The sequence below is a fragment of the Globicephala melas genome, chromosome 15, assembly GCF_963455315.2.
Source record: "Globicephala melas chromosome 15, mGloMel1.2, whole genome shotgun sequence".
Taxonomy (NCBI): domain Eukaryota; kingdom Metazoa; phylum Chordata; class Mammalia; order Artiodactyla; family Delphinidae; genus Globicephala; species Globicephala melas.
Window position 1 is genome coordinate 27,648,184 of NC_083328.1, and position 27,714 is coordinate 27,675,897.

The 27,714-nt window shown below is 48.6% G+C and overlaps 2 protein-coding genes across 4 annotated transcripts in view; one reads left to right on the forward strand and one right to left on the reverse strand.

Annotated features, from left to right (window-relative positions):
- Nucleotides 1-17,859, forward strand: part of CPPED1 (calcineurin like phosphoesterase domain containing 1) — a 234,398-nt gene extending 216,539 nt beyond the window's left edge. Inside the window, exon 5 of the mRNA XM_060284208.2 lies at nt 17,835-17,859. Within this exon, the coding sequence (XP_060140191.1) occupies nt 17,835-17,838 (4 nt within the window). The 3' untranslated portion in view covers nt 17,839-17,859. The remainder of the gene's footprint in view (nt 1-17,834) is intronic.
- Nucleotides 1-27,714, reverse strand: part of SNX29 (sorting nexin 29) — a 552,967-nt gene that overhangs the window by 28,960 nt on the left and 496,293 nt on the right. The gene's annotated exons all lie outside the window — the stretch shown is intronic.

Genomic DNA, 27,714 nt, shown 5'->3' on the forward strand with positions numbered 1-27,714 from the left:
CAGAGGGTGTTCCCGGGGGAAAGAGCCCGGCCCTCACTGTGTCTGGCCCCCTGCCTGTGCTCATTCTCCTTTGGTCTCCAGTTGGATCCCGCTCAGAACTCCCAGGCTTCTCCATCTTCTCGGCTGGTCCCTCTCAGGTACCAACCTCTACAAGGTGGGCCGGCAGGGCTCCATCCTCCCTCCCTAGGCAACCTCCCCCAGGCTGGTGGCCTTAGGTGCCACCTGTGTGAGATGACTCCTAAGATTCCATCCCCAGTCCAGCCCTTCATCCTGAACTCCAGGCTCTTAGACTCAGTCGCCACCCAGATGTCTGACAAGTATGGCAAACCTAACAAGTCCAAGGCCACCTCTTGATTCCCCCGCTACCTTTGGCCATCTCCACTTTGTAAATGGCAACTCTCTTCTTCCAGTTCCTCACACCAGCAGCCTTGGGGCCAGCCTAACTGCTCTCTTTCCCTGAAGCCCACATTGACCCACAGGCAAATCCTGTCTGCTCTACTTTCAGGACACATCCAGAATCTAACTGCTGCTCGCACCACGGCCCCTCCCGGCTGGACCCAGCCACCACCTCCTCTCCTCGGTGACCACATCGTCCCCTGCTTGGCCTGCCTGCTTCTCTTCTGATCCCCTCTGATGGCTCCCATTTCACCCCAGATGGCAGCCAGAGTGCTCCCTAGACTGTCCTCATCGCCTCCCTGACCTCGCCTCTGACACTCTCCCCCTCATTCACTCTGCTCCTGCTATACTGGCTTCCCTGCTGTTTTTCAAGCAGGCTGAACAGGCTCTGCCTCAGGGCCTTTGCACTTGCTGTTTCTGCCGCCTGAATCAGTCCCTCAGGTCTCCACGTTGTCAAACTATCCTTGTGGCCTTCCTCCAACCATATGGGACACACCCCCAGCAGGCCTCTTCCCTTACACACCCCCTAGGGTGCCCTTTCCTGTTTTATTCTTCTCCATAGTAATTACCATCTGACATACATATGTTTACGTGTTCACTTAAGGTCCATGAGGGCAGACTTTGTTTTAGTCACTGTTGAACTATCAGTATCTGAAATGGTGCACGCAGTAGGTGCACAATAAATATTTGCTGGGTGGGGTAGATGGACTGAGGGATTTTCCTCCGCATCATCCCTGCTCCAATCCCACCATGACTTCAGTCCCCCTCCTGTCCCAGCCGAGGCTGAAGCAGCTGTGATTCTTCCTCCCTGGAACTCTGACAGATCCTGGGGAGAACCAAGATAGCCTGAGCGTACCTTTTAGTGTTTAGACTAATTTTAATCTCTCTATTTTTACGTATTTTGAAAGCAGTCCTAATTGTTTATATTTAAAATCTCCTGTAATAAATGTACCTGTGTAGAAGGTAGCTGCTCAAATGTCTCTGTAATTTTCTCATCATGTTTTCTTAGTTTTCCAGTGAAAACAGCAGCTTTAATCACAGTGGTTCTATATGTATTAGGAAATAAAGTTGTTCCCCCTTTGTTCTATATCATTTAATTATCGATCGATCAAGTTAGTGTTTATACTCAACTCGTATCATCCTTCTTGGGTTGAACAAAGGGTGGAGAAGGGAAATTACGTTTTATCGATACTTTATGGCAGACAGCACCTGCTACATGCCTGGATGCTTCATGTTCACTGCATCAGCACCCACCGCCATGCTATGAGGCTCCATTTTATGGATGAAGAAATATGAGATGTGTAGAAGAGAATAAATTGCCTAAGGTCACGTAACTAAGTGACAGGCTGGGGACCTGAACCCAGGACCGCCCCACTCTTTCCAGTTGTATTTTACTGATATTCAGATATTCAAACTACAGTCCCCACCGAAGTAAAGAATAAATAAATAAATACCCCCAGATATCTGGGTTGCTCAGGCTCCCCTCCGAGATTCATCCCTTCCTGATAGAGGCACGCCCTGGAGATACCGTGGGTGCAGTGGTCCAAACCACTGCAATAAAGTGAATATTGCAGTAAAGCAAATCACACAAATTTTTTGGTTTCCCGGTGCTTATAAAAGTTAGGTTTACACTATTCTGTAGTCTATGAAGTGTGCAATAGCATTATGTCTTTAAAAAATGTACATACCTTAATTAAAAAATACTTCATTGCTAAAAAATGCTAACCATCATCTGAGCCTTCAGTGAGCTGTAATCTTTTTGCAACAGTAACATGAAAGATCACAGATCACCATAACAGTTATAGTCATGAACAAGTTTGAAATATTGTGAGAACTACCAAAATGTGACAGAGACGTGAAGTGAGCAAATGCTGTTGGAAAATGGGGCCAACAGACTTGCTTGATGTAGGGCTGCCACAAACCTTCAGTTGGTTAAAAAAAAAAAAAGCAATACTTGTGAAGCTCAATAAAATGAGGTGTGCCCGAATTTCTTCTCTCAGAAGGGTTTCCCACACCTAAAGGTGTCACGCCCCCTCCCTCTGCCCCCAGGCAGCCCTGCGGGGGAGGGGTGGGGACATCTCGAGAGCCAGACCACAGGGCCCCTGTGATGAGGGGCGCCGGCCTCGCTCAGCAGCACGCTGATGCTGCCCTGTGTCCCGCTGAGGCTGGAAGGCCGCGAAGTACAGATCTGGAAAACTGGCGGAGGCAGCCGGCCACAGCGGGAGGAGCCCAGGCCTGGTGCCTGCAAGACCTCACCGGCTCGGCCGAGGGTGGTCCCTCCCCGCCCCCGGCAGCCTGTACAGCAGGCGCTCAGGGCCTGATGAGGAAGCCACCCAGAGCGCCCACGTGCCCAGCGAAGGAGAGGGAGCTGGTTTTCAAAGGCTGCCCCTGGGTCTCAGGCTGGAATCGAAAGGCCGCACCGTGAGCCCTGAAGCCCTGGCCTGGACACTGCCCTCGTCTCCTCCACCTGCCGGCCCTGGCTCACGGCCCTCACCCTCCAGCCTCACTCCTCACTTCTCTCTCCCTCCGCCCTCTTTGGCTGCCTGACTCCCGTCATCCTCCCCATTCAGCAAACACCTCCCTGACCCCAGACCAGCCGAGGCTCCCATGTCATGTCTTAGGGCACCACATGTGGGTCCTGTGCGGCACCTACAGGTGTAACTGACCCCTTTAACCCTTCCCTGGGTAAGGGGGTCATGCCTTGCTCTAAGGGCGCCAGTGCCAAGGGGCCACCCTCATAACACCCATCCCCAGTGGTGTAAAGCACAAGTCAGACAGACCCCGCCACCGACTGTGCCTCCTGGCCCCCAACTGAGCCTCCAGGCCGACCCCAAGCTCCCTGACCACAGACGGTTGTGTCTTCCCTACGCCCAGCATGGTGCCTGGGGCCTGGGAGGGGCAGAGGGGGCTCAACATGTAGCTTTAAATAAAGGAATTAATCTCAAGGCGGGGGGACTGCAAGTCTCCTTTTCACCCCTGCACCCTTGATATGGCCACACTGATATCTGACAAAATAGACTTTAAATCAAAGGTTACAAAGAGAAGGACATTATAGATTAACAAAAGGCTCAATACAGCAAGAAGAAATAATTATAAAAAAAACAAATTATAAACATTTCCCCCCCTAACAGACCATCAAAAATATGAAGCAAAAATGGACAGGATCAAAGGGAGAAATAGACAGCTCTACAGTTACAGGTGGAGACTTCAATACCCTGCCTCCCAACAGTGGACAAGAACCACCAGAGGGAAGATAAGTAAGGAAACAGAAGACATAATATGAGAAGCCAACTGGAGATAACAGACGCACACAGAACATTCACCCAACCACCACACGCACATGCTTCTCAAGGCCACAAGGGACATTACCCAGGATAAACCATATGTTAAGCCCCAAACCAAGTCTCAACAGATTTTTAAAGATGGATTTCATACAAAGTATCTTCTTCGACCACAAGAGGATGAAGTTAGAAATCAATAACAGAAGGAAAACTGGAAAATTCACAAATTGTTGTGGAAATTAAACACACTCTTAAACAACAATTGGATCAAAGAAGAGATCACAAGGGAAATTAGAAAATAATTCAAGAGGAGTGAAAACAAAATCCCAATATACCAAAACCTATGGGATGCAGTGAAAGCAGTGCTAAGGGGGAAATTTATAGCTATAAATGCTTATATTAAAAAGATGTAAAATCAGAACTCTAATTTTATGACTTCAGGAACTGGAAACAGAGCAAACTAAACTCAAAGTTAGCAGGAGGAAGAAAATAAGGATGAGAGCAGAGAAAAACAAAATAGAGAACAGAAAAGCAGTAGAGAAAATTAATGAAACCAAAAGTTGGTTCTTTGTAAAGATCAACAAAATTGACAAAACTTTAGCTAGATGGACTACGAAAAAAAAGATAAAAGACTCAAATTACTGAAATCAGAGATGAAAATATGGACATTATTACTGATTCTACAGAAATAAAAAGGATTATAAGAGTGCTGTGACATACTGTATGCCAACAAACTGGATAACCTAGGTGAAATGCTTAGGACAACCTAGGACAAATTCTTAGAAACAAAAAACCTACCAAGACTGAATGCATGAAAGAAATAAGAAATCCAAATAGATGTATGACTAGTAACGAGAATAAATCAGTAATTAAACATTTCCTGACAAAGGAAAGGCCTGGACCTGATAGCCTCACTGGTGAATTCTGCCAAACATTTAAAGAACTAATGCCAATACTTTTCAAACTTTTCCCAAAAATGGAAGAGGAGGGAACACTTCCTAACTCATCTATGAGGCCAGCATTGCCCTGGCACAAAGCCAGACAAAGACACTACAGACTCAAATCCCTGAAGAATGTTGATGCAAAAACCTTCAACAAAACACTAGCAAACCAAGTTCAGCAGCATAGTAAAAGGATTACATACCATGACCAAGTAAGATTTATTCTTGGAATGCAAGGATAGCTCAACATACAAAAACTGATCAATGTAACACACCACACTAACAATATGAAGGAGAAAAAAAGATCATCTCAATTGACGCAGAAAAAGTATTTGACAAAATCCGACACTCTTTCACCATAAAAACACCCTTGACTTCTGGAGCACAACCCTGGGCCTGACTGTGCAGCAAGGACTTTAAATGCATGAGTCTCACTCAGTCCTCTTAGCAACCCCAAGAGGGAGGAACTACAATTGTGCCCATTCTATAAAGGTGATAACTGAGGCCCAGTGAGGTTAAGTGACTCACCCAGATTCACACAGCTATCAAACAACAGAAGACTTGGTCCATGCTTTGACATCATGTCCATGCTCCTGATAATAACAATCACAGCAGCAGCAGCAGCAGCAGTGGAGATGGCAAAAGCATACATCACGCTTACCGAGGGCCAGGCGCTGTTCCAGGCGCTGTTCCAGGTGCAATCCTCACTACAAGCCAGCAAGCCGGGTGCTACTGTTAACTCCATTTTACAGACAAGGAATCTGAGACCCGGAGAGGTGAAGTAACTTGATCAAGGTCTGATGGCTAGGTGGGGGCAGGGTCCAGGCTGGAACCCAGACCTGGCTCCCAGGCCCATGCTCTTGGTCACTGTCCTATACTGTCTGCTGAGGTGGGAACCAACCTCCCTCTTTAACTTGCACTCTGAATTATAAGGTCATCCTTCCCAGGATTAACCACCCCTGAGATCACTGCTGGGAACTGTGTAGCGCAGAGGTCGTCAAGCTTTTGTGAAGGGCCAGATAGTAAATATTTTAGGCTGTAAGAGTCACACAGTCTCTGAACCGCTCACCTCTGCCATTGCAGTGTGAAAGCAGCCACAGACTGTACATAACAGATGGGCGTGGCTGCGTTCCAATAAAACTTGATCTATGAAAACAAGCAGCAAGGTGGACCTGGCCCTGGGGTTTTGTCTGTGGACCCCTAGTTTAAGCAATAATGGGGCCAATTTTGAACCATCCACTCTCCTTTATTTGGAGGCCACGGGCCAGAGAAGGGCCACAGTCTGGGCTCAGAGAACAGAAGAAAACAGCCAGACCTTTGTTTTCTGAATGTACAGATTCTGGAGGAAACAGGCTCCTCGGTCTGTTTCCAAGTAGCTCTTTCCAAAAAGCCCCTGCTGGCAGAGGCCCTCATCACTAGCTCCCGCTGGGAGCCGAACGCTGCTCTCTCAAGACACACCGTCTACAGGAGGGCAAAGTCCTGCTCGAGGCTGCAGGCCCTAGAGCCAGCGAAGTGGTATTATATCAGCCCATGAGCCAGACAGAAATAGTCCCGGGGGTGGAGCCAGGCGGGGGCGGGCTGGGAAGGTGACTGTGTATCTGGTATCGGGCAGCGAGGTGCCGCCTGCCGTCCGTGTGCACTGGAAGGCAATGTCGCCCCCTCCTTGGGGCTGCAGGGCCTCCATGTTTAAACAGGTCCACATGGCAAGCCAGCTACTCATCAAAACTCTGTGGAGCTATTTGGAACCAGGGGCTTTCTCCTTGCCCCCCCCCCACCCTTTTTCCTAATCGTTCCTACTTCTCTGGGGGCCAGCAGAGTGTGTGCACTTGGTATCTGTGCTAGTAGAGTGGGAAGAGCGTGCCTGGGCTGTGGAGCCTCACAGAATGGCTATGAAAGCCCAGTTCTGCCGCTTCCTGGAGGTGTGAGCTTGGGCAAGTTGCTTAACTTCTGTGAGCCTCAGCTTCCTCATCTGGAAATAATGTGCACAGAGACTGGTGATGATAATATCTAACAGCTGCTGATTACTGGGCCCCCCACCACGGCAAGGGGCAGTCCACACACAGGTGGTACGTTATCGCCTTGATGGTCAGGGTCCTTCTCTGAGGAACTAGCTGTGAGTGACCTTCCCCACTTCCTGGATTTGAGCCTGATCTACAGCCCTTGCTACACCTACCCTCTGGGATTCGTGCAGCTCCGAAATTCTTCAACTTGAATATAAATGAGTTAGTTTATCACCCTTCCCTCGGAAGCTCTGGGCATCCCACCGAGGACATCTTGCTGAATTCCCTGGCACGAGGCCCTGGAAGGGTTAAGAGCTTGAGCTTCGGAATCTCGGCTCTGCTGTTCACCAGCTGTTTGACCCACAGCAAGTGACCACATCTCTGGGCTTAATTTTCCTGCCCCTATGGAAAGGATGGTAAGTGAAGATAATTCGAGTAGTAGCTCTCTCAAGGGCTGTAGGGAGAAATAAATGGGATCTCCCACGAACCCACCAATCCCAGGGTCTGACAGGGAATAAGGAATGGCACTGATTAATAAACACCTGCAGGACAAATGAGCCACTTAATGGAGTATCCTGGGAGAACGGCCCTGGTCCACGCAGTGCGCACATAAACATTCCATCCAGGCCCCAATAAGGAACCCACCTCTTCAGAAGACAAAGGCTAGAAGGAAGTTTAGAGTCTCCACAGATGAGAGACTTTGAGTTTCAGCAGACAAGCCCCAGGACCCCTTCCAACATCAGCTCCCCTTTTCCAACACTCTTGACATTTGCTGCCCCGAGACTACAGGGTCTGCCTCCCCGACCTTGCCTGAGTGTCAGGGGACACCTGTCCCTGGGAGCCCTGAGGCAGTTCTCAGGGACAGTCTAACACCCTGAGCTGTGCCCTGGGGGTTAAGGAACCAGGTGTCTAGGTCCCGGTTGATGCTCACGCCTCCCCCTCCCTCCTGCCGTGTGTTCTCAACGACGAAACCTTATTTTAAAATCTGGGACTGTGGACTTATTTTTCACAACAGCCTTCAGCACCCAAACCTGCTGAAAGACCTTTGCCCCTGCTGACGTGAGCAACAGGAATTCCTGTGGCTTTGGGATGTGACAAGGCAGAGCTGGAGGCCTGGAGTCCAGGGCCTCTGCAGCTGAGCTGTGGTGTGACCTTGGCTGAGCCCCTTCCCTCCCGTCCCCCACCTCTCTCACCATCTCTGTTCCTCATCTGCAACAAGACGGCACCGGATCCTACCTTTGTGACCCAGGGCAAAGGGACACGAGGGTTCCTGTAGCGTGGTAAGAGACCTTTCAGCCTAGACTGCCCTCCTCCAAACACAGAGAGATTCCCTCACACCTCTACCCCAGGGGCTGGGAGGAAACGACCTGGGAAATCTACTCTACAATCCCAATCAAACCCATGCAACCCCCAAATCCACTAATCCATCCTGGTGAACATGTTACACTCAGAATGTCCTACCAACACAGCTGGAAGCGCGTCTAAAGAGAGACGATGCCTGCTGGTAGCGGTAAGGCACACTTCCCACTCCACGAGGAGTGATAAGCTGGGGCCACGCAGAAGATTCCTGTGCAGAAGTCTGATCTCCTGGCTCAGTGGGCGTGGAAGGCTGGCCCAGAGCTGTCACAAGCTTCTTACACAAAAATTTACCACAGTAGTTGGCTGTGGCTTTGCAACAGACCTACCGAACGAACATATGTTTGTCCACATATGTTTCTCTTCCTTCAGGAAACCACCCTCCCTCCTTCTGTAACCATCATGCTCAGTCCATGAGTCAAGGTGGCTGAATGCCCCTCCCCTCTGGCCCGGATTCAGCTAATCAAGGCACTCCATTCCCTGGGCCACAGTGACTGGCTTGGAGACGAGCCAATGACCCAAAGCTCGGCCAATCAGAATCTTCCCTGGGACTTCAGCAGAAGCCAGTGAATAGGATACTTATTCTTCAGGGCCTGCATCTGTAGGGTCCATAAGAGCCTGTAGCTGCCAGGGGCCATCTTCCATCTGATAGAGAAAACCTGCTTGAAAATGGAGCCAACACAGTGTCCTGTTGACATTATATGAAACTTTGGATCCAGCCTTTGAAGCCACCACTATCCCTGGGCTTTATAGCTACGTGAACTAAAAAGTACTTCTTTTCAGCTGAGGATAATTCAAAGTAGGTTTCTTAAATTTTACAAACCAGAGTCCCTCATGACATATATCATGATTCTGGGGCCTTCAGAGACTCAGATATTTAGCATTTTGAATGCCTAGCATGGGTCCAGATAACCTGACGGGAGGCCTTTACCTCATTTTTCCACTTAGCTAATAATTTATTTTTGTAAAAAGCAGTGAGAATATAGTGTTTCCGTGCATGAATGACCTTCGAGTCAGAGGCCAGGGATCAAAACCTGCCTCGGACCAAAGTCCATGCTCCTAATACTTTGCCTTCGAGCAGCACAAGCTGAGGAGTTAGACCCAAGTTCAATGCCAGCTCTGAAACCTGCCAGCTGCGTCATCTTGGGCAAGTCCTTCAATCACTCTAGGCCTCAACTTCCTCATCTACAGACTGGGAATAAGGATGGGTCCCACCTCTCTTAGAACTGCAGATGAAGTGAGGTCCTGCCTGTAAAATGTGTAACACAAGGCCTGACACACGGAAGGAGCACCGGGTGACGTGGCTGAATCTGAAATGGTGGCTCCTTTCAGGGATCAATCGGCCTGGGAAGAGACAATATTGCAGAATTTGAGCTAACTGGTGATTAGGTCTATCTCTGCTATACTAATTTGAAAAAAAAAAAAAAGAAAGAAAAAGAAAACAGAGAGAGGCAGTGTCCCACACAGGAACCCTTCTGGATTTATCAGATAAGTCTCCTTAAATGGACCTCTCGTCTGGGGAGGTCCCCACTGTGGGGAATCAATGGAAAGTAGCTTTTGGTTCATTACAATACACATTCACTGAGCACTGGCCATTGCCCAGCCCTGTGCTCCACAGCAGAGATAGAAGGCGAGGGGGGTTCCTGCCCTCTGGATGGTTACACTGGAGCGGGTGAGAGACACACGTCCACGTGGCAGGTCAGCACAAGGCGCTAGTGGCCCCGACGGAGGGAAGCACACGAGGTGATGGGAATCAGGAGAGGGCCCCGCCACCCCTGCCTGATGGTGGTGGTAACAGGGTATCAGGACAGCTAAAGGAAGACTTGACAGGGCCAGATGGAGACGTGGCCAAGGTATGAACTCGGGAGAGAGACCGGGCCGTGGAGAGAGGTTTGGCAGTCCCTGCTAGGGCAGGGTGGTTAAAAACCACATGACAGAGCGGTTACGACCTGGGACCCTGGAGTCACACACATCTGAGTCCGAGATGCTGTCCCCATTACTATGGATGGATCCTTTGGCAAGTTCATTAGCCTCTCTGAGCCTCAGTTTATTCATCTGTAAAATGGGCCTAAACATGGTAACTGCCCTCAGAGGGAGTATTACAAAAATTAAGCAAGATAATTCAAGCAGACAGAGAGAATTCTGGCAGACAGAAAGTGCTTGATAAATGCTGACTAACATAATTCCTAGTAACATTCCCCGGCACTGAGCATTCACTCCCTGACACAATACATGTTTACATAGCATACTCTTCTTTGCATGCACAACTATTCCATGATACTTTGGTGCAGAAAATGTAAAAGAAGGCGTCCAGATCTGGGGAAGATAGAGTAATCTCACCCCACCCTGGGCCTCCCACCAAATGTGGCTATAAAACCTGGAGAGAATGCACGAGGCAGCTATTCCAGGAGCCTGAAAAGTCATAGTAGCAGGTGGACTGAGGAAGGTGACCAGAATTTGATGAACCATTAAACCTCAAGTGAGTTCACCATCGTTAACGTCTGGAATCCTTCAGCCTGGACTCAAGGGAGCCGGACACCTGAGAGTGGGGAGGGGTGGACAGAGAGCGCTCTGGGCAAGCCCTCTGGTTCTACTCAAGAGGCAGGAAAGGGGGTTCCTAATGGTCAGAAAGAGTAGGGGACACCCGTGTTTCTTTTCTTATTTGTTTATTTTTGGCCGCGTTGGGTCTTGGTTGCTGTGCGCAGGCTTTCTCTAGTTGCAGCGAGCGGGGGCTACTCTTCACTGCAGCGAGCGGGGGCTACTCTTCATGGCGGTGCGCGGGCTTCTCACTGCGGTGGCTTCTCTTGTTGTGGAGCATGGGCTCTAGGCGCGCAGGCTTCAGTAGTTGCAGTGCTCGGGCTCAGTAGTTGTGGCTTGCGGGCTCTAGAGCGCAGGCTCAATAGTTGTGGCGCACAGGCTTAGTTGCTCCACAGCATGTGGGATCTTCCCGGACCAGGGATTGAACCCGTGTCCCCTGCACTGGCAGGCGGATTCTTAACAACTGTGCCACTAGGGAAGTCCTCTGTGTTTCTTTTCTCTCCTTCCTCTATGCTCTCATGCCTCAGTCTGGGCCTGAAGCACCTAGAACTCTGAGGAAGGGTGAGGTAAGATGAATAACAGTTCCCTAAAGATGTCCTGTATTAATCCCTGTTACTTTATATGATGAAAGGGTCTTTGCAGTTTAAGGCTTTGAGATGAGGAGATGATCCTGGATTATCTGGGTGGGCCCAGTGTGATTACAAGGTTCTCATAAGGAGACTGGGGGTCAGAGTCACAGAGCAGCTGATGGCAGCAGAGGCTGAGTGATGCAAGGAAGGTGCCACAGCACGGGCAGCTTCTAGAAGCTGGAAAGTGCAGGCAAACAGATTCTGCCCTAGAACCTCCAGAAGAAACCAGCCCTGCTGACGTCTTGACTTCAGTCCTGTGTGACCTCTAGAACTCGAAGGCAATACACTTGAGCTGTCTTAAGTCACTAAGTTTGCAGTAGGTTTGTTACAGTGGACATAGGAAACTAATATGGGGGAAATACTCTTCAAATGAAAGAGCTGTGGTCCCACAAGGGCAGGACAAACCCTCAGTGCTTTTTATCTCTCTGTTCCCCTGCACTTGGCCCTGGACACGGATACAGTCATGGGAGGTATGTGAACCTTAACCCAATCCTCACACCTTATCCAAAAGTTAACTCGAAATGAATCGCAGATCTAAATATAAAATTATAAAACTTTTAGCAGAAAGCCTAGGAGAAAACCTTTGTGACCTTGGTTTAGGCAAAGAATTCTTAGACGTGACACCAAAAGCATAACTTGCGATAGAAAAAATTAAGAAACAATTTCAGCAAAATTTAGAAGCTTTGTAAAGCAAAAAACACTTTTGAAAATGAGAAGACAAGCTACGGACGGGGAGAAAATGTTTGCAAATTACCTACTGACAAAGAACTTGTATACAGAATATATAAAGAACCATCAAAACGCAACATATCCAAAATATATAAAGAGCTCATACAACTCAATATCAAAAAAAACCTTATTAAAATATGGGCAGAAGACCTGAATAGACATTTTTCCAAGGAAGACATACAGATGGCCAAGAGGCACATGGAAAGATGCTCAACATCACTACTCGTTAGGGAAATGCAAATCAGAACCACAATGAGACATCACCCCACAACTGTCAGAATGGCTATTGTCAAAAAACCCCACAAATAACAAATGTTGGTGAGGACGTGGAAAAAGGGAACCCTCGTTCATGTTGGTGGGAATGTAAATCAGTACAGCCACTGTGGAAAACAGTATGGAGGTTCCTCAAAAAATTAAAAATAGAACTACCATATGATCCAGCAATTCTACTTCTCGGTGTATATCAAGAGGACAAAAACACTAATTCGAAAAGATATATGCACCTCAGTGTTCACAGCAGCATTATTTACGATAGCCAAGATATGGAAGCAACCTAAGTGTCCATCAACAGATGAATGGATAAGGAAGTTCTGGTATATACATACAATGGAATACTACTCAGCCATTTAAGAATGAAAATTTGCCATTTGTAACAACATGTATGAACCTGGAGGATATTATACTAAGTGAAATAAGTCAGACAAAGACACATACTGTATGTTTTCAGTTACATGTGGAATGTAAAAAATAAAGCAAACAAACGAACATAACAAAACAGAAACCGATTCACAGATAGAGAACTAGCGGTTACCAGTGGGGAGAGGGGTGGGGGGAGGGGCCAGATATAGGAAGGGGATTGAGAGGTACAAACGACTAGGTCTAAAATAAATAAGATAGGGATTTCCCTGGTGGTGCAGTGGTTAAGACTCTGCGCTCCCAATGCAGGGGGCCCAGGTTCGATTCCTGGTCAGGGAACTAGATCCCACATGCATGCCACAATTAAGGAGCCCACGTGCCGCAACTAAGGAGACCGCCTGCCACAACTAAGACCTGGTGCAACCAAATAAATAAATAAATATAAAATAAATAAGATATAAGGATGCAATGTACAATGCAGGGAATATAACCAATATTTTATAACAACTTTAACTGAGCATAATCTATAAAAATAGCAAATCACTATGTTGTACGCCTGAAACTAATAAAACATTACAGCATGTAAATTATATAAATCAAATATACTTAAGAAAAACTCAACAGTAAAACAACAAACAACCCAATTTTTAAAAATGGGCACAAGACTTGAATAGATACGTCCCCAAAGAGGACACAGCAAAGAAACACATGCACATGAAGAGATACTCCATATCATTAGTCACTAGGGAAATGCCAATGAAGATCATGACAAGATACCACAATGGATCCTTTCAAGTGGCTAAAATAAAAGCTGTGACAACACCAAACACTGACGAGGGTGCAGAGCATCTGACACTCTCACACACTGATTGTGTGAACGCACAACGGCACAGCTACTCGGAGACACAGCTGGGCAGTTTTTACATTTACCATATAACACAGGCACCCCACTCTTACGTATTACCCTAGAGAAATGAAAACTTAAGTTCACATAAAAAGCTACACACGCATGTTTATATTTGCTCCATTCAAAGTTGTTGACAACTGGAAACAACACAAGTGTCTTTTGTGAACAGATAAACTATGGAATATCCATATGATAGAACACCACTCAGCAATAAAAAGGATCAGACAACTGATATACCTGCCAACCTGGGTGAATCTCAAAGGAGCTGTGCCAAGTGAGAGAATCCAGTCTCAAGAGCTTAGATACTATGTGATTCCATTTAGATGATATTCTCGGAAAGACAAAACTAGTGGTAAGAACAGAGCAGCGGTGGCCAGGGCTTAGGGATGGGGGAGTGTGTGACCATAAAGGGACAGCAGAAGATAGCTTTTGGGGGGTGATGGAACTGTTCTTTATCCTGATTGTGATGGTGGCTACTCAAATCTATATATGTGTTAAAATTCATAGAACTGAATACAAAAAAAAAATTCCATTTTACTATATGCAGATTTTTTTTTGTTTTTGGCTGTGCCACGCAGCTTGCAGAATTTTAGTTCCCTGACCAGGGACTGAACGCGGGTCCCGGCAGTGAAAGTGCCAAGTCCTAACCACTGGACCGCCAGGGAATTCCCTGTATGCTGATTTTAAAAAGAAGTTTTTTGAAAAAGTCAAGGCCAGCAGGACTCTGGTCAATATGTGAAAGATACTAACTTGGCCCTTGCCCAGAATGCAATGGAATGACCCCTCTCTGAGCCCCATTGTTGATTTATGGGCTCTTGGGGCTCTAATCACTGGTCTCCCTTCCATCTTCTTACTAGTTGAAATATTATTTGTCGTAGAACTTTACAGCTGTGTTTCCCCCACACCCTTTCACCTTCTACCTAGAACAAGTTATTCATCTGTGGTAGTTGAACGAATGGCCCCCATTATTTACCCTCCTGTGTCTTGTCCTTTGCCCATGACTCTGCAGAGCTCTCCTGCTCTGACTCTGGTCTCTGCTGTGGATGTGTCTTGCCCGACATGGGATGTTAGCCAACGTGACACAGTCAGAGCTTGGAAGGTGCTGCAGTGTTTGGGTTTTCCCTGTTCTCACTGTCTGCCATACATTCTCAGGCTGGGCCGCTGGTCCCAGCTGCCCCATTATTCCCAGTCAAGGCCATCCTGGACCAGCTGACAGCCAGCTGATCCCCCCAGACATGGAAGCAAATGTAGCCAAGATCAGCTGAGCCTCCTGGCCCATCACCTAATACATGAGCAATACGTTATTATTATGGTACGCCACCAAGGTGTCAAGGTTGTTTATTACACAGTATTAACGTGGCAGTAGGTAACTGATACATCACCCAATTAAGTAACCATTCTCAGTTACCACTGAGAGATATCATTTGAAAAGTGCAAGGGGAAATGCAGAAAGCTGTGAAATTGTCTGACCCACTGAGAAGAAAGCTGTTACCGAGGTTGATTATAATGTAGTGGAATAGAATAATTCTGTCTACAACGAGCAATCAACTTCTCGTGTGTTGTGGTCTCACCCCCTGATATTAGAAAACTTTTATTATTATTATTTTTTACTAACACCAAATCGGATGGAGGTTATGGTGCCAAAAATAACTTAATCGGCTTCCCTTGCTCCAAACTGAATTTTCAGATGCTCCAATGTCTAAGAATAAAAGACCTGAAGTAGGGCAAGCGATTGTAATAATCTCGAAGCTGCCAACTCAAATCATTTTGAGACTGAAGTGAGAGCCTGAACAAAGAAGTAAGTGGAACGTGACTGCAGCTAAAACAGCTCCCCTTGGAGAAGCTCCTAGTAGGTGATACTTCATGTAATCCTCGTAGCAAGGCAGCAAGTTCTGTGCTACTGGTCCTGTTTTACAGATGGGGACACTGAGGCACAGAGAGGCCAAGGGCACAGGCCACTAGGTAGTGCAGTTGACATTGAGCCCAGATCTGTCTGACTCCAAGTCTTGCTCTTTTTAAATATAAAAAACGTCTATCTGTGTATAACTGAATCACTTTGCTGTATAGCAGAAACTGACACACATTGTAAATCAACTATACTTCAATTTAAATAAAAAAATACTGCTCTTTCAGTTAGATACCAAGCTGCTGCTTAAATTCTGTAAGAAATTAATAACAGAGCTCTGGCTCGTCTGTTATCATGCTACCTATCCATCATACTGAACATTACGGGGGTGAACAGAAGGTCTGCTACTCTAGAGGAACCTGGCACTTTGCTGCCTGGTCACTGGGCTCGGCAGTTTAGGGCTTGGCCATGGGGCTGCCATCTTTACACTAACATGGTCACAGAGCCTCAGCCTCCCAGATCAACTTGACTGATATTTGGGGAGAAAGGGACCACGGCTGGGAGAGTCACAGAGAAATCTATACTGTCTCCCACACATCCTCAACGAGTGTGCTTGCTGTGTGTTCCTCTGGCCATCATGCCGTAGCTCCAAGGTCTGCCCTGATCCTAAGGAGCCAGACATGAGCTGTGTATCCTGCTAACAACAAAAGCAATCATTTTACTCCTGCAGCCGCAGCTAACCCATTAAGTGCTTACTGCGTGCCTGGTGTAAGTGCTTCAGCACTGTCTTGTCAAACCTCTGAATCAGCCTTCTGAGGGAGGGCCTATTCTCAGTCCCATTTTACAGATGGGGAAGTCAAGGCACAAAGCCCTTAAAGGGTCTGATCCGAGATTACCGAGCTAGTAAATAGCATGGCCTCGAGTGGAACCCAGGCCTGCATGACTGCATCTCTTTCTCTTAACGATGATGCCGTTAGCTTGTACCTTTAATGTGGAAGTCATAAAACACGCCGCATCCCAAACCCTGACAGAATGGCTTGCTTCCTGTCACATTAGTAATTTCTCAACCTGCCTTCCCAGAACAAGCTAGCGAGGAAAACATCCACAACTCTGTCATATTAAGTTCTCACGTGTGAAAAAGAAAAATAAAAACAAGGGACCACACTCAGCCCGTGACCCGCTTTATCTTCTGAGCGATGCTTGCTAAGTCAGCAGATGACGCGTCCAAAGGAGAGTGTTCCCAGGGCCCAAGCAGGACTTCGGTTCTCCTTTCTGGTCCAGTAAAAACAGCCACTATTAGATTCATGAAGAACAAGAAGGGACCAAGGCTCGTGAGCAAACCGGTTCAGAATGGGGAGGGGGGTGGAAAGTGCATGAGGAACAGGTGTCTAAGGCGGCTTTTCTCAACTGGGTCAGAGCCCTCATGAGTTCCTGAACCCGCCTCAGCCCCACTTCCCTTCCTTTCTGCAACATTTACTTTGGGAGTTAATCCCAAAGAGGCGGAGAAGGGTAGGACCTTAGACAAGCAGCGGCCCTACAACAGCTGTGCACAGTAAGAGGCCACGGTGGGGACAGGTTTAAACCAGTGGCCGTAGCCCATGCCAGAGACCCTCCAGAGGAGAGGCAGGTGGCCAAAGACAAGTGTGACAAAGACAGGCTTCCTTTCCTAGGGGCGTGGAGGACCCACAATTAGAATCCTGAACTTGGAAACAGTCCATCAGAAGATACTTAGGAATGCTGTATCACGTGCTTCATTTTGACGTAATGGTGACACAGAGTGGAGGCTGCCAAACCATACAAACGCAGCTTACACTCCCCAGTGCACCGCCTCCAGCTGTGAGACTGTGGCAGGTCACGTCACTGTCAGAGGCTCAAGTCTCCTCCTCTGAATAAAAGGGACCAACCTCAACCAATAATAACACCAACCTCAGAGGGGAGATGTGGGGACTTAATGAAAGAACAGCTCCTTGCCCATTTCCGGGTGTATCCTTCTTATCTCTTTCTTGGCAATGGAACCACAAGGGTTTGCAGCTGGTTCTACAAGATCCAATGATATACCAGCTTCTTGGGCTGGATCAGGGTTTCTCAACCTTGGCACGACTGACATTTGGGTCAGGTGGCTTTCTGTGGTGGGAGGCTGTCCTGTGCACTGTGGGATGTTGAGTGGCATCCCTGGCCTCCACCCACAGCTGTGATAACCAAAAATGTCTCCATTCTTTGCCAACTGTCCCTGGGGTTGGGGAAGAAGGTAATAATGTCCCTATAAAGTCAGAGGCACAAGGAGACCCAACAGGGGTTAGAAGGGCGGGAGCAGTGAGTGAGAAAAATGAGCAACACGAACAAACTCATAAGAAAATGTCCCACAACAGCTGCTCTGCACACAACCCCTTCAGGTAAATTGCCCTCAAGAACAGAATTTGTTCCTTGAACTTAACAGGTGAGATTACCAGACTTCCTTTTCAACCCTGACAACCTGTGACCAATCTCCTGGAATAGACACAACTGTCCTCCAAGGACCCACGTTCCTCTTACTAAGACGAAAACCACATAATTACTGGCTGCGTTCTTTTTACAGGTAAACAAGCACGGCCTATGGTTACACAAAGATGACAAGAAACAAAAGAACCACCCTAGAGAAGACGTGGGAGACTCAGGCGGGCGCTTTGCCTGGAGGAGCTGAACATCTGGCTGGCCAAGGGCCTCTCTCTGGGAACACAGTACCTTCCATACAGAGGGAGAGGGCAGGACTGACGGGCTGCATGCACTTGGATGCTGAGCTGACGTCTACTGCCCGTGGCCTGTGCTGGTGGACCCGTCGCTCCGCAGGCCTCGGTCAGAACCTCAGTCCTGAGGGCCTGGGGTCAGAGCTACCCTGGCAGATATCTGGTCCTCACTGTCCTCTGGAACTGAGTGGATCACTGCCTGCTTCTGCTCTGCATTTCTTCAGGTGTGAGACAGATTCATCTAACGCAGGCCCTTTGGGCTCTAGAAGGCGTGTGATGTCCAGTGGGCCACGTGCAGCCCACAGCTGTTGTGTTTGGCCCACAGACAAACTAGTTGCCAACTAATCTAAAAGTCAGATTTTATATCAAGATGTGGGCTTCTGCCATCTCTTGGAAAACCCACAGATCGGCAAGCTGCAGTCTCACGTGATGATAACCAACGAGGCTGAGTAGTGGTCAACTCTTAGACGCGGTCCCTGAGCTCCACTCCACACCCCTCTCTATTGTCCCAGCTCACTGGCTTTATTCACTTACATGACCTGCCTGGACCCTACAGCCATCTGAGTTTGCCATGGTCCTCCAGTCAAGAGGGATACATTTGGGGTACTTGTCTGCTCTGTTGACCTTGGATGCTGGGAAGGTGCCAAACCCAGATAAGCAAGATGCTGAAAGATCACAGAAATAAGTCAGAAGGCAGCCTCCCACCGGGGCATATCTGTCCCATTTAGGGTGCCAGTCCTGGTGGTGAGGTGCCTCCTTTCCCAATAATCACCTGACTAATCATGCAGGTAAGAGGTGGAAGCTAAGAGACAATGACAAAGGCTGAAATGGAAAAAAAGACTTGTACAATTTATCCAAGTCTGTTCATGGTCCCCCTCTGAGCTGGGGGTGAGACATCAGTGCTTTGCCCGCAAACAAAGCACCAACACATCAGAAAAGGGGTCAAAGAGTCTGTAATCCCAGCTGACCTCAATCTGATGTGAGTTATTCCAGGACCCCTGAAGTGTCATGGTTCCTGAAAGGGGGGGCCAGGTACCAGCCCCGAAGTCACCAGAGCTGACTCCCCAGGAGGAAGCTTTGACCTGTGCAAAGTGCTCCACATCAGACTAAACTGCCCCATCCTGCGAGACAAGGCCAGTGGTCCTTCAGGACCTCGGACAGCTGCCAGGTCCCGAATGGGTCCCTGCAGAGCGAGGCCTGCCCGTGGAAGGCACACATTTCTAAGCAGGGCCGTGGAGCTGACCCGCCCCCCACCAGGAGGCCCGACAGGCAGCTGGGGCTCTAGCAGGCGCCTCCCCCCGCCGCCCTCGATGACTTGTTCTCGGTGGCAGGGATGCCACCACAGTTGCGCTGCGCCACCTGCTCCGTGCTCCTCAGCCAGCTTGGCGGCGAGGAAGGAGGACAGCTTGCTATTCTTACTGCTCTGGGACTAGGTGTTAATTTGGCAGCTCCTTCACATAGAGGAAGACTTCTTTGGGAAACGCTCTCTCCCCTCGCAACCCTGACCCAGCTTTCTCCAAGTTTCCGCCTCCCCTCCCCTCTGCTGTGCTGGCTCCTGGCCTACTCTGTCCCAGCTTCCACCCTGCCACCTCCTCCTGTTTCTCTGGGCGCCCTTCCCCACCTGTGACACCCATTCCCCAGTTCATATTAGGGAACTGTCTCCCAAGGAGTGTTTCCAAAATCCTGAAGGACGTGACTCTTTGGGATTGGAGAGCAAAAGTCAGAATTCCTGGGTGTTTTCTCGGAAATTCCCCAACTCATACGTTATTCCTAAAAATAGTCCCAACATTCTTCATACTATTTATTCATTATTGTGGAACTCTAACATGATCTGTTTAATAAATAAGAAATATTAAGTTCAGTGGTATTTCACAAAGAATCGTAGCCTGGAGCAAATATTCAAATGCTGGGAAATGCTAGCGAACACTATTGGGTCATGTTCGGATAATAATGCAACATGCGAATCTCCTGTGTCGAAATTGCCAGTTTAAGGACTTTTTGTGCTTCCAAAACGTATTTCTTGGAATGCCACTCACAGCAGTATACTATGTACATAAACTTATTAGTATTTATTTGCAAGAATGATTCATTGTTTGCAGCAGACAGAGCCATGAACACACTACTTATGACATGGCATCAGCTAAAGGCAAGACTAAGTAGGTAGATCATGACCGTTCCTCTCCTACGAGCTCCTGTCCCGGTTCCTGGAACCGTCGACCTTTGCCTTCAACTCCATGCGTGGCACTTCCTGCTCTCGCTTTTACCTCATCGGCGTGGATTCCTTCAAACCAGGGATTGTTACACTTTAATTTTCACAGGAGAATGACAATACTTTTTCCTGATTTCCTGACATCTTTCTTGAGACCTGGAAAAACTTATGTTTCCTGAGAAACGGAGTCAGGAATTCACGCCCGATGCCAAGCCACAGGCTGCAATGCTAGGAGATGCTCAGCTCTCTCTCCTGCCTTGAGGACCCCCCAGAGAGTGGTTTCTAAATCCCACGCCTCATGCTCACCTCGCTGCTCCCAAACCAGTTTCCCCTCCGTCCCCTTTGCCCAGATATTTAGCCTCAAAATCTTGGCATCGTCTGGCTCAGGCCCTCCCACCCTTTCTCTCGACTCTTACGAAAGCACCCTGCCCCATCTCCCCACCACTCTCACTCCCCCCCCCTCCCAGCTGCCAGTGGGATGCTCCTAAGGCATGGACCTGAGCTCAGAGACCTGCGAGGGCTCCCTTCCCGGAGACCAAGATGGTATTGGTTTCCAAGACCTTCCACCCCCAGCTCCCAGCCCTGCTTTCCAGGGCGTCCTGGCCACAAGGGCAGCGCTTGCTCTCCGCCAGTGGAGAAGAGGGCCCCCCGAGCTTTGCAGCTGTTGTGCATATCTGGACAGAACATCTCCCCCTTCATGCCTAACAAAATGGTGAGTATCAAATTGGCATGAGAGGGTAGGGGTTAGTGATATCTGTCAAAATTTAAACATGTACCTACCCCCTGAGCCAGAACCGCTTCTAAAAATAAACTCTACAGACCTACCTGCCAAACTGTACATCTAGTACATCTATTTGAAACATCCCTGGCAATACTGTTTGAGGGAGAAAAATCTGGAAACCTCCTAAGTGTTCAGATGGAGCGATGGTGAAATAAATTATGAAACAGCCACTGCAGTGAGTACTCTGTAGCTTTCAAAGGGAATGAGCCAGCTTTATTAAATTAAAAAGGCAAACTACAGAGGGCTGGGTAGAGCCTGGCTTTGGCTTACATAAGTATTGACGATTTCTGCAAAGTTACATAAGAAACTTGACAGCGATCACAGGGGTGGGGGGCACGATGCATAGCAGAGTGGGGTGTGATGTTTACTTCTCCTTCTTATATCTTTCTGTTGCGTTTCAGTTTTTTTTTTTTTAATACCATGATTTTATCACTTCCTCCAAAACGTCTGCTCCCCAGACTCTCCTTTTCCCGTGCTCCCCTTCTGCTGGTAGAAAATAGTTACGCACATACAGAGCTTACTATATGCGAGGCGCTGTTCTACGAGCTTGACATGCATGCGCTCGTGGAACCCTCTCGGCAGCCCCAGGAAGGGATGCTGGCAACATCTCCACTGTACAGAGGAAGACTCTGAGGCACGGGAGGGCTTAAGTTAGTTGCTCGAGGCCACACAGCTAGTCCATAGCAGAGCTGGGCTACGAACAGGGCAGTATGACACCTGTCTAGGCATTCTGCAAATTCCTAGTGAATGAAAACAGGAATGAGGGAAAGAAATGCTGCCATGGAATGATAACATGACCCACACACCTGCTGACCCTGAGGGCTGGGGCGCTGTCTTAGTCTTATGTGTAATAACACCCCCACCAACCTCCCCACTACCCCAGGGGCCTCCATGGAGCAGCTGCTCAGGAGACATTTGTTGACTTGAATACAGGGCCGTCCGTATGGAATAACTTGGTGCACCTCTATATCTGCCTGGTCTGTCAGGACCCCGGGTGTGTCATAACTCTCTTCTCTCACTCCCAACAACCAGTCCTAAATATGTCCAGGGTCCAATCACCCTGGCCAAGCCACCGCCCTCCTCCTGCTGGGCCCTACAAAAGCCTCCCCACCCGGCCCCGCCGATTCCATTCTCTACCCCACATCCAGAGTGAGGTTTTAAAAACACAAACCAGGTTATGCCACATTTCTGCTCCAAACCCTTCAGTCTGGAGTAAATCCCAAAGTCATTGTTACAGCCTCCGAGGCCCTATGTGATACGGCCCTGGTGATGTTTCCAGCCTCATTCCCCTGTTCTCTCTGTTCTGGCCAAACTGGCCTTACCTGACACACCAAGCTTGCTCCTGCTTCAGGGCCTTTGCACTTACTGTTCCCTCTACCTGAACACCCTTCCCCCAGAAATTCACAAGGTCTTCTCTCAGAGACGTCTTTCCTGACCATTTGGTGGAAACACTGCCCATGCGACTGTGACTCTCTAGCCTCTAACTATGCATTACTTTTCTTCAAAGACCTTGTTTAGCAGTGTATTATACGTTTATTTTCCATTTCCCCGACTCCATAAAGGTGGTTTATCCTCTCTTTTCTGTTTTGTTCTCTGTTACATCCCCAGTGCTTGCTGAGTCCTTAGTAGGTGCTCAATAAACACTGACTGGATGAAAGAGGTGTTTGCTGAACACAAGCCCCTTTGACAGAGGCTTTCCGTGCATCCGCTCAGCAGCGTTTCTGCCCTGGAGATGCTCCAGGCTCCCCCACTTTTTCTGGGACTTGTAAAAGCTGCACGATCGTCCTCTTCTCCCTCCTCTTTGTAGAGCTGACCTCTCCCCACTTCACCACCAAACAGAAAAGAAATGGCAGGAGTAGAACATAATTACTATGACCGGTGGGATGCACAGGGGCTAGGGAGGCCATCTCCGTATCAGAGAAGAGTAGCTGTCGCCCTGGTCATTTTCAGAAAGAGTGATTCATTCTGATCGCTGTGGGTGGGAGCACTGAGGGCGTGGAAGACCAGTACCCTGGGGACCGCACTTTCTCTGCATCCCTTAACACGGCCCCTGAAATAGCCAGGCCGGCAGATGGAGGTGATTAAGTGCCATTTTACATATCATCTCTCCAGGCGACAAGGTGGCAGGTCTCCCTGGGGAGGGGCCTCCAGGTAAAGAGCTTCTGAGGAGTGGGCATCCTCCTGCAGGGGAGGCCTGGCCCCTAGTGGGGAGCACTGCCATCTAGGCCCGGCTGAGCTCTTGGGCTCCCAGAAAGGCCAGAGCCTAGCTGTCGCACCCAGTTTCCCTGGGGCAGGCCCTGAGTCGCTCCATCTAGATGAGAGATCCCCACAGGGGAAGGAGGAAGGGAAAAACTGACTTTCAGAATAATTCATGTTATAAATCAGCATTTCATGAGCACCTACTATGTGCCCTGTATCTCAGGGAAGCACAGTGGACTCTTGCCCTGGCCTGCCATTTACTCTCACAAGGACCTTAGGCAACCCACTTAAATTTCCTGGCACTCCAGTTTTTCACCTGTAGACACGGATGGATGGATGGATAGATGGATGGATGGATGGATGGATGGATAGATAGATGGATGGATGGATGGATGGATGGATGGATGGATGGATGGATGGATGGACAGATGGATGGATGAAGAGACAGATGGAGAAATGTCTGTAGGGTTTTGATAACGAGTCTCGTTATCAATGGCCACTGACACGGAGAAGCTGCTGTATCCTGCTCTCACACAGAATCCTCACCTAACATCCCAGCAGAACAGTGATGTCAAATACTTATCTTCCCATTTTACACATAAGGAAACTAAGACCCAGAAAGGCTGGATCCTTGCCCGAGATCACCCTCCTCCTTCGTGGCAGAGGTAGTGTGGAACAGCGCTGACTCCCAAATTCCCACGCATTCCATTTGGACACCAGGGGTCTCAGGCTCATTTGCCTTCGAGGGCCAGGAAGCTGAGGTACGTCAGCGAAGCAGGTCCAGGGGCGACATGAGAGGGAGCGGCGGGTGAGGCGCCAGCTGGGGCGCACTCCTCCCATCGACAGTCACTCACATTGGTGTTTTATTTTAAAGCACAGCCCACACCTAACCAGTCTGCCAGTCTGGCCACACAACTGAGATTTTCTGAACAGGATCTGCACCCCTTTCTGGCCGCCGTAGACCATTCTGGAACCTGGAGGTGTGGATCAGCCACAAAAGCAACGTGGGTCTAGGGTCCTAGGAAGGAACCACGTGACTCCTGTGAGCGCCCCTGGCAAAGCAGCGTGTCCGCCGGGGTCCACGTGATCCTGGTGTTACCCAGGCTGAAGCGTCTCAACCCCACGCCAAAGCCCCGCTCGCTGGGAGAACATGGCAGCTCCTATTTCAGCAAAAATATATTTAACAGCTTTGAGAGTAAATATGGCAGCAGATGGGGGTGGGGAGTGGGGAAAACATCGACTGTGTTTTCTGCTGAGAATCCGGTAGAGAATTTGTGCTGTGACCTACATTACTCTGGCTTCCACCCCCGGAACTTTTCCTCTCCCCTCACGGAATGGCAGAACACGATGCACTTCTCAAGGATGAATGACTCCGCAGAAATACGTTTTAATAACGTGCTGAATGACAGCACCACAAATCACTCAAGTCTTCACCGATCTGCAGTCCAGTTCCGCAGAATGAATTCTTGGAATCCTGGTCTCCCTTCGATAATGCACCTTCAAAGGAGCACCTGACATTTCCCTAAGTAACTGCTTACATCTGCCATGTGTCACATCTTGGGGTTCTCGCCTTTCCCTCCAACACGCCAGGAGGATGAAAACAACACGGGGCCCCCAGAGGAAGAGGGCATTAGGGGGTGGTGTCTGCTCACTAGTTTGGAGGCAGGTTCTGGTCCCCACGTGGGCCAGACATACACAGGGTTCAAAATGGGAAAGAAATGGCCCACTTCCTACTGTCCTACTTTCTAATTCAGACTGCTGCTGGCATTAGCAAGGAAGGCAATGGGCGGCAGAGAGATCTGGAGAAAAAAATTGAACCTGCTGATTCTTCAACTCTCAGATTTGTGCAGATGGCAGAATCCTTGGAAGTCATGCTGCCCCTTGCAGAACACAGTGAAATACTGACACAGTGAAAAGGAAAGATGAAATGGAGACGTGTGTGTCAAAGCAGGTGCCATGGAATACCGGATTCCAGGCTGCCTGAGCCTGAAGGTTTTAAGGGTTTTGGTGAAGAAAAACGAGCAAATTCTACCCACTAGGTTTAATCCCCTGTACACCTTCCGTCTCTCGCCCCATATGGGAAAGGCACCACCTTGAGTGACGCTCAGCAGCGGATGAGCTTGTTGAACACACTTTGGAGCACAGAGTGTGAGCAGTGCATCATGGGTGCCTCACAGTCAAAGCCTATATTGCTGAGCAGCAGGTAAGAGCCAGCACCACAAACTCAAGTGTCTCCGGGGGCCAGGCAGGTAATGCGAGTGACTATGGGAGAGAAACAGCCAAACGTTAACAGCGAATGGCAGGGAAGGCTCGGCTCAGTGCGCAGGAGGCAGCAGAGTGGCGGGCTCAGTGCGGAGAGGGCAGCACAGTCTGACTGTAGCCAAGTGTGGTCCAGTGGGAATGCAGGTGGGTATGTGCCTGCTCTGGCCGCCATAACAAAATACCACGGACCGGGCGGCTTCAGCAGCAGACAGTTATTTCTCACAGTTCTGGAGGCTGGGAAGTCCGTGATCAAGGTGCCAGCAGATTTAGTTCTGGCTGAAGGCTCTCCTCCTGGCCTGCAGATGGCTGCTTTTTCACTGTGACCTCATGTGGCAGAGGAGAGAACTCTGGTGTCTCTTCCTCTTCTTCTAAGGACACTAATCCCATCATGGGGACCCACCCTTATAACCTCATCTAACCCTAATCACCTCCCAAAGGCCCCATCTCCAAATGCCACCACACTGGGGATTAGGACTTCAACATATGAATTTGGGGGGGGGCACAAACATTCAGTCCATAATAGGGTGTGACCAATTCTGAGTTTTCCAGAGAAGGCTGATATATGATTTTTTAAAAAAATATGATACCTTCTAATTTTTTGATGTTGGCAACACTTTAATTAAGAAAAAGTAATAGGGCTTCCCTGGTGGCGCAGTGGTTAAGAGTCCGCCTGCAAATGCAGGGGACATGGGTTCGTGCCCCGTTCCGGGAAGATCCCACATGCCATGGAGCGGCTAGGCCCGTGAGCCATGGCCGCTGAGCCTGTGCGCCTGGAGCCTGTGTTCCACAACGGGAGAGGCCACAACAGTGAGGGGCCCGCGTACCGCAAAAAAAAAAAAAAAAAAAAAGAAAAAGCAATAATATGGACCTAGAGATTACGCTACGAAGTGAAGTAAGTCAGACAGCAAAAGACAAATATCATATGATATCACTTGCATGCAGAATCTAAAAAAATGATACAAATGAACTTATTTACAAAACAGGAACAGACTCACAGACATAGAAAACAAACTTATGGTTACCAAAGGGGAAAGGTGAAGTGTGGGATAAGTTAGGAGTCCATGATTAACAGATACATACTACTATATATAAAATAGATATTAAAAAAAGAAAAACAACAACAACAAATAACAAAACCCCACCGGAATAGTCAAATAAAAGAGGTTGGAGGGTCAGGCTCCATCCACAGGCTGCGGGTTTGTCACCCATGTCCTCAAGCCATGGGCTCTGGCACCAAACAGCCCGGGCCCCCCATGTGCTGGTAGGTAACCATGGGGTCACAAGGTAACCTCTCTGGCCTCATTTTCCTTGTCAGTATTAGGTGGAACCTTATGAAATTGCCCTTTCATTGGCAACTTTGTAAGGCTCCATGTAATAAAATGAAGATATGGTGTCCACCTAATTAACAGGCTCTCAGGAAGTCTGGATGAGGTGAAACCTACAGCCAGAGCTTATAGTAAATGCTCAATAAGCGAGGGGAGGAAGCCGGGCAAGGCCATCCTTAGTCAACAAGTCCACTCATGTTCAGTAGCTGAAAGGGATCCTTAGGGCCCTGAATCAGCATTTGAAAGACCTGAGGAAATCTGTCAAGATTAGAATAATCACACTTTGGGGAGTTTATTTCCTTAGTTGAGAGAGATGTTTTTTTTAAGTAGGAATCTCTCAGGGTGAGATTCTGAGCTGTGACACCAGACCTGCTGTTTTCTGGGGCTGCACAGACAGGAAGGTATCACGTGGAGGCTCACCAGCATGGACAAACTGGGCTGCAGCTCACCTTCCAGCACCCCCAAATGACACAATCTGCAAGCTCCAACCTGAAATCCCATCTCACTCAAAAAAGACAAAGGAGGAGAGGGCAGCTAACTGTGGAACTGCAAGGAAAGCCGAAGGGCAAGCTGTTTAACTTCAACCGGGGTCGAGACCCACGTTGAGTCCAGAGTCTCGTGTCAATATTGTGTCTCTTGCCACAATCTCCTACCAAAATGCTTTGCACTTTGTAAAGCCCATGAAATTGAACCTCACATTCTCTCTGCTAATTAGGCACAACGCTTTCTCCCTCAGCTCTCATCAATGGCAACCAGAGTGGCTGGGACTTCACAGCACGCCGAGACACTTGAGTTAAAGTGCAATTGTCACAATTCGGCGGGCTGATGTTTGGTACACTCTCCACCAGAGCTGCCTGGACCACCTGCCCTGGCAGTAGGGGCACCAGCTCTCCCGTACGAGGCAGCCTCTTCTTCTCACACGTGAGGTGGGCAACCTTTCTTAGTACTGGGGTCTC